The sequence below is a fragment of the Daphnia pulex genome, chromosome 2 (genome assembly GCF_021134715.1).
Source record: "Daphnia pulex isolate KAP4 chromosome 2, ASM2113471v1".
Taxonomy (NCBI): domain Eukaryota; kingdom Metazoa; phylum Arthropoda; class Branchiopoda; order Diplostraca; family Daphniidae; genus Daphnia; species Daphnia pulex.
In genome coordinates this window covers 11432457-11440055 of record NC_060018.1, presented here as the reverse complement: position 1 = coordinate 11440055, position 7599 = coordinate 11432457, and the positions used below count along the sequence as shown (strand labels likewise).

General features: G+C 40.0%; 1 protein-coding gene across 1 annotated transcript; it reads right to left on the bottom strand.

Moving 5' to 3' along the window:
• Positions 1-20: 20 nt before the first annotated feature.
• On the bottom strand, positions 21-3928 carry LOC124188969 (guanylate cyclase 32E-like). The gene is made up of 11 exons (XM_046581907.1): positions 3783-3928; positions 3534-3710; positions 3247-3431; positions 2578-3127; positions 2382-2502; positions 2112-2312; positions 1848-2031; positions 1634-1774; positions 1198-1565; positions 938-1128; positions 21-853 (listed from the first exon to the last, which is right to left on the bottom strand). The coding sequence occupies exons 1-11, from the start codon at positions 3828-3830 to the stop codon at positions 566-568; spliced, it is 2454 nt and encodes an 817-aa protein (XP_046437863.1). The 5' UTR covers positions 3831-3928; the 3' UTR covers positions 21-565.
• Between the last annotated feature and the right edge of the window lie 3671 nt (positions 3929-7599).

Genomic DNA, 7599 nt, shown 5'->3' with positions numbered 1-7599 from the left:
CGAGCATTATTGATATAATATAAGCTTGGGAGTAATTTATTATTATCCAATGAAATATGTCGCATTGTGAGAAATTGTTGACGACTGACACCACCGAATTTACCAGTTTCCTCATCGTAATTCTTTCGCTCTACATTCTTTCGACATATCCTCTATATATATACTTATTGCTAAAATTCTAAAAAGAAAGGAAATACAAAACTGTCACCGGCAATACAATAAAAGGAGAAACCAAATATTACACCAACAAAAAATTGCACGCACACAAATCGCCACACGCGCTAATATCACAGACTTCCGATTACTGCACATTGGACCCAGCGTATACGGAAAGATGAGAATATCTATCATTTTAATAGCATTAGAATTGTCTGTCCTCTTGAGTCGTGACTAGAATCAAACCTATACATAATTTCCTGCGGCAGTTAATTAGAGAAAATGTCAAACGAGTCAAAAATTTCAAACAATAATAGCGGACATTGAGGGAGAATTTCAAAATGTTATGCAAAAGACGCGCAAATTTTCTGCGTTCTTGCATTTAAAATACCAAAAAAACATTAGAGTATTAATGCCTGCCATCGACGCTAATGTGGACATCATTATTTAGCTCCTGATGGCTCATCATTGTTAGCGATTCGTCAATAGGGTTCAATTCAGAGAGCGTGTGGACTTTGTCCGACAGGTAATGTGGAACTTCATGAGCCGCTGATTGATGGGCGTCGATTGTTGACTGGAGAGTAGACGGCGGCGGTACGTCCATTTCAACTGTAGAAAGACGCCTGGTACGTCTAGTACGCCCAGTACGCCCCGCCTCTTCACCAACCAGCCAATACGTCATCATTTCACCTTTGCCCTTTAGTAGTTGAAAGAAAAAAAAAAGATATTATTTGATTTGATTAACATTTGCAATTCAGTTGAAGTCGCGAGTGCAACTTACTCGAATGGACGTCATTCCACGCTCTTCAGTGATGAAACCGCCTAACCGATCTAAAAGCTCTTTGGTGGCTCTAGAAATGTGAATGCGGAGAGCTTGACCGGTTGATTCCATCCTGGACGCAGTGTTAACTGTGTCGCCAAAAAGACAATACCTCGGCATTTTTAAGCCGACCACACCGGCAACGCACGGACCTGATCAACCACAATCAATATTTTCGTATTACTTATAATTCGTATTCTCTGATTTCACAGCAGCAATACCTGAATGAATTCCAATGCGCAGTTTGAGCGTTTCTCCGGGTCTGTGCCGGATGTGAAAATTGCGTATCTCGGAGAGAAGGTGGAGGGCCAGCGAGGCGATTTCGGCTGCGTGGTGGTCTCGGTTGCGGATGGGCAAACCGCTGGCCACCATGTAGGCGTCGCCGACCGTTTCCACTTTGTAGGCGTCGTAATTCTCCAGGATGGAGTCGAACAAAGTGTAGAGCTCGTTGAGCAGACCGACGACCTGGAGCGGAGTGCTGGCCGCCGACAGCGACGTGAATCCCACGATGTCGCTGAAGTAGATTGTGACCGAATCGAAACTCTCCGCCTTGACGGGCTCTCCTCTTTTCAGCGATTCAACTACCGATCTGATTAATTGCAAGAGATTTTTTAAAAATTAGAATGGCGGAAATTTGTCACGACAAAAAATAATTACTTTGGCAAGACCCGGTGTAAAAGTGCTTCCGTCTTCTTCTTCTCCTCGACGAGTTGATCCGTCCGTTCCTGGACGAGACCTTCCAGGTTATGCGTATACTTCTCGTTCATGGTCATGAAGCTGTCGAAAATGTTGGGCTTCCTGGGAAAAGAAACAAAAACGAACGAATTGATTATTTGAATTTCCTTTTGGTTTTTATAATAGAGAAACTTACAATCCGGCTTCCATTTCCTTAAGACGGCCACGAATGGATTTGAAATTGGGACGCAATTCTGGCGTTTCTTGCCAGCAGTCCTCCATGCACCGAATGATGTACTCCTTGCAATCCAACTGCGAAACGGACGGCCTGAAGAATTTGTAGAAAAACCATTCCGGATGGGCGACTCTTTCGATGATTCCTGTCCAGCCAATATGGAATAACTTGGATCAGCAAACTGTTGTTCGAGTCAAAGTAAAGTTGTATTTTTTTTTTAAATACCTTTAGTCGACATGGTGTCCAACAAATCTCCCCAAGGTCCTTGACGGCCAAAGATTTCGTAGAGGATGATGCCAAATGAGAAGACGTCACCTTTCTGGGTTCCTCTAGGCAAAAAGTTTGGGTTGCGCAACAGTTCCGGAGCTCTCCACAAAAGCCGTCTATTGTCACACGTCGTTTTCGTTCGAGCTTCAGGACTGGAGGCTGCAATTAAACAAAAATATATTAGTTCCAATTATTACAAATTTTTAATTATAACTCAAAATAATTTACCTTTGAGTTCATGCAGACCGAAATCGGTGATTTGCAAAACCCAGCGCGAATCGACCAAACAGTTGGACGATTTCAGATTGCCGTGCGAAACGATTTCACTGTCGTGCAGGAAGGTCATCCCCTGCGAATATAATCAAGTATTGCAATTAATTCAATTTTGAAATAAGCGATAATTGAGCTGCGACGAGGGACATACCTTGATCAAGTCAGTGACGAGAGAGGCGATGAAGAAAGTGTCCAATTTGAAATCCAATTTCAGGACGTCCTCCAAGCTCCCGCGGGCGCAATAGGCCGTCAAGATGGACACACTCCCGTAGTCGACGGACACTCCCATGAATGAGACGACATTCTCGTGGCGGATGGAAGTCATCTGCTTCAATTCCTTGCACATGTTCTTTGTGAAATTGACGTTCTTCGTCGACGAGATGGCCTTGATGGCCACGACGTTGCCCTTGTAGCTTCCCGTTCGGATGTACAAACGTTTCACGCCCAGGTCGACAGATGGCGAATCTTCCTTGACGCCGCCGGAGGACGACCCGGAACCGGCACTGCTGCTGTTGCGCCTGCTGCTTTGCCCACAAAATGCAATGATAGGCCCTCGAGCTCCGTGAGGATCCGAGGTCACCGCCGCCAACGTAGAGGACTGCGGGCAATCGTTGATAATATCCTTAGAATTGGTGATGATGAATTCGCGAATGTCCACCTTCCAGAGCAAGCACGCCAATTTGTATTCGTAACAGTAGTGTCTATCGTTTGTGGAAGGGACAGCCAAAAAACCAGAAGGTTAAAAGATCAATTAAATTTATTTTATAGGAATCAATAAAATCACTGGGTGTAAAATTTGGATAGAAATCAGGATCCGCACCTGGAAGCGAAGCCGATAGTTACAATGAGGACAACGCCGGATAAGGTGCAAATGATGAAACTCTGCCAGTCGGGCGTCGCGACTCGGAAACATTTTTCAGACATGTAACCGCAAGGAGATTCGGGAACGGGTGGACCGGATCCGATCCAGTCGACTGGTCGACTCGAGTTCAAATAAAGAAAAACCTATACAGAAAAGCAACGGTATAAAACCATTTAAAAATCAAAATCCAGAATCAAAATAGCTACAAAGTCTCCAAGAAAGAAAAGAACCCGTGAAAAACTCACGAGGGAATCGTTGGGTGAATGACGAGCGCTGCTGATGTTGTGCTGGAAATGCCCAACGGGCTGCATGACGTAGGTGGGCCGTGTTCCTTCATCCGATTTGAAATGGTTTTCCCGGAAAGGCAACATGGATAGAACCGTGTAATAACCCTCAGCATCGCCGTTCGAGTCGATAAACACCTTGCGGGTATAAAAGAAACAAACAGTGTATAAGAAATGCTGATGGTTAACATATAGAAATATTTGACTTACGTCGAAACCAAGAACCGATCGATAGCGCCGATTGCGGATGCGTTCCATGACGCTGGTCCCATTGCGCGGATCGTAGCCGTCCGCCAGTGATTCTGTCAACGCCTGGGCGTAGATCGTAACAGCGTCGTCTTATTTGCATTTGGAGAAACTAGACTATTCATTGCGTATGAATGAGATTCATTGCGCAACATTTTCGAGTGCAGATGTCAACCAGTTATTGAAGTGATTAGCGTCACGAGCTACGACACCTGAGTGGAATAGATCGAATCCCAATTATATCATATCTTTTTTTTTTCATATTTGATGTCTATTAATTTTGAAATAATTTAAGCTGGAAAAATAATACTTAATTACTGTTATTGACTCATTTTTTACGATTTTATAGCTTTATAACTACATAAGCAAAGTGCAATCGGACTTAGAAAATTTTCAAACCGTTTATAGCTTATAGTTCACCCAATTGTCCACCAGGCAGCGATGATCATAGGTGACCACTGGCTTCAGCCGAGATAGCCGATTCCAACCATAAGTCCCCCCACCATACTAATACACCATGCAGAGAGTATGGAGTTCGTGGCAAATTTCCACCATTTATTCCAGTTTTATTAGGTAGCGATTAATCATACTAGTTTTCCGGGTTAGACACATGACTCGTAATCTACAATCACATATATCACATAGATATAGCGCTGTATTCAACCTATACACACCTACACAACTCTCTCTATACAATATTCCCCACGTGAATTACATTGCTTAGTTCTTGAATAGATAAATTTGCAGTCCCGAGATTCGAGCTAGCCATAATTTAGTTTATCCCATATTTCTTTCTCCTTTTTGATTCAAAAAATGACGCAGAAATAGAACCGCGTCCAAACTTCTTAATGTGGGAATTCTTTGACTAAAAATTGGCGTATTACAATGTCCGATTTCAATTATTCAATACAATGTTTTCAGTGACGGTATTAGAAACTAGGAAATAATATTTCATCATAAAAATTATTAAAAAAAAAAATGTACTTAAAAAAAACTTACTTAGATAAGGACATTTTTTCTTGTAATCCAATAAGTCAGTTGTTGCCATCTCAGTGTAATGTGATTTTTTTTCATCACTTAAAGAAAGCCATTTCTCCACTGTGCTTTTCTTCTCTTCAATAATACCTTTCCCAAGCCATACAAAATTCTCGGAATTTTGATATAACTCGTAATGAGTTGACAATTCCATCCTTTACATAAAGATGTAATAAGAAAAAGTTTAAATCGATCATGTACATTATCACGCTCGTTCTTAGATATTACATACCAGGTGACAGGGTTGAACATTAATTTTTTTTCTGGAAAATTATCCATTTCTTTGGTGGGATTCTGCCGAGGAAAGCCAGCCGAGACCCACTTACCCTCCCTTAGCTTTATTACATCTTCATCAATTTTCTTCAGTTTGATTTCAATTTCGGCATTATGTTGATCCATAAGACGGATATAAGTATAACGCTTTTCATCAGTCAATTTCTGTTTTGATAAATATAAAAAAGATTGAATTATGCCAAATACAAATAGAAAAAAATATTTTTCACTAACAGCCCAGCGTTTTATGGCTTCATCCTCCATTTCCTTTGTGAGAATCTTGCCAATATGATTAATCTGAAACCCACGCTGAAAAACTTCTAAATAAATTGTGATTGCATCTTTTTTTTTGTTCAATAACACGTTTCGTTCAGCTAACAATAAGCTAATGGGCGAAATGGTTGGAGTGGGTGTTACAATTGGTGTTTTTTTTTTAAATACTATTTGAGAAAGAATACATAATTGACAATTAATGAAGCATGTCGAAAATTGTTGATTTAAAAATAAAACTACAATTACTTGTCCACAAGCTCTGGATGACATTTACCCAAATGTGTCTTTAATGACTGTAGGGGAGAGTGGGGCGATCTGGCGTTCGGGTCAGTATGCTCAATTGATTTCTTGATGGGTTAACATTGCAATAAAATATTCAAAATATCAGGAGATGTAGATATTACTAATGCGCATCTTAAAACAAAATTTCATGGTAGTACGACGAACGGTTGAGGAATGAAAGGTAAAATAAATTTTTCGTCTTAAAATTGGGTCGTCCTACTTTGACTTTCGAATCAAGTATCGGCTTTCCCGATTACTTTAAAATTATAAAAAAATATGGAAAATACTCTACGTTATCTCCTCTTTAAGCCTATTTAGTTTGTTTTATATTTACAACAGTTTAAATAAGAGATATTCAATAATATACTAAGACCCCTTTGTTGGGGGCGCATCGGCCACACAGCGTCGGGGCTTTTTGGCTTACATAAAATTGCATATGAAAGCAGTAAAATTATTTGTGTTCGACTTTTTTCGTGTTTTTAGTCAACTACCATACTTATTTAAGCTTTTTCATTGATATTCCGTTGGTGGGTTGCATTATTGGTTTATTTTGTTAATTTTAAGTTTATACTATCAGTCAACGGTTTTTCCGTAAGAAATACAGGGGCCGAGACACCCTGGCGGTGTGAGCAAGTGACCCCGTATCTGGGGCGGGTTTGCTCCTTTTTTTTAATCGGCAATAACCTAGTCTTAATTTATTTAGATCGGATTGAAAAAATCACCATTTAAAGCAGGAAGAATTCTCTATCTTTTAAGATTTGGTGGATCTAAATACGTTGGAAAATAAGGGAATGGGAGCTAAGAGAAAAAAACCAGTCGCCCCACTCTCCCCTATATGTCCACTAGCTATTTCTTTACTCTGGAATTTTTGAAAACACAGTTTGCAAATAGCACATCCTTTGTTGGGAATGTCAGATTGACCATCAATCGGCACAAAACCAAAATATCGCCACAAAACACTTCTGGGATTTGGATGATCAATAATATGTTTTTTTGTTGCACCTTTGGATAATGCCTTTGTTCTATTTGTTAAAGGCAAGGCGAATCGGAAAACCGCACAGAGAACTAGTGACTCGACACATGCAACAGAACTGCCACAGAACTGCCATGAGAGCAATGAATCTAGCTCCAGGCTATATTGGTGGGCGGAATTGGGATTGATCACACTGCATCCGCCATGTTGTTTGCAAGCATGAGTCGCGCGCGTGTTTTTTTGGCGCCAAAACAACAAGACAAATATTTACCTTAAGTCCATTTTGGAGAAATAGGATGAATGTAGTAAAATGAAAAATATGTATGTTGTCTCATACAAACATTTTAGACATTTTGATTTATTGTAGAACATTAGAAATAAAAAATATAACGTAGAATAAAAATCGGCAACTTAGTTCTTAGTTTCTCACACTACTTCAATGGCCTCTCTCCTTTGTTCACCAGTGTGCTTCGGTCGTGCAACAAGTGTACAACGTTCGTTCGTCTAAGGAATTTCGTTTTTTTCTCAAAAACAATATAAACTAAAATAGTGTTTACCGTTAGTCACATGTTATTAAATGTCACCTTCTTGCGAAACGGTAAATCATCAAATTTAAGTGTTTCGATGTGCTGATGTGGAAGAAGTGACGACGTGCGAATTTTGGGAAAAATGGGAAAAGCGTTTGGAAAAATTGTGAAAATCTGGGAAAATTAGGGAAAATTAAGGAAATTGGGAAAAATTAAGAAAAGTGGAAATATACTGAAATATCCGATTTTGATGTTTAGTTTCATTAAATATGGGTGTATGACATGTTTGGTGCCTCTATACGGATTTAGCTTTGACAAACAAATGGCAATAGCGTGGATTTCTAGCGTTTCTAGTACTGTATGCATGTATGTATCCTGTAAGTTTAGGGTTTTGTACGGTTTTGTACTGTTTTTCCAT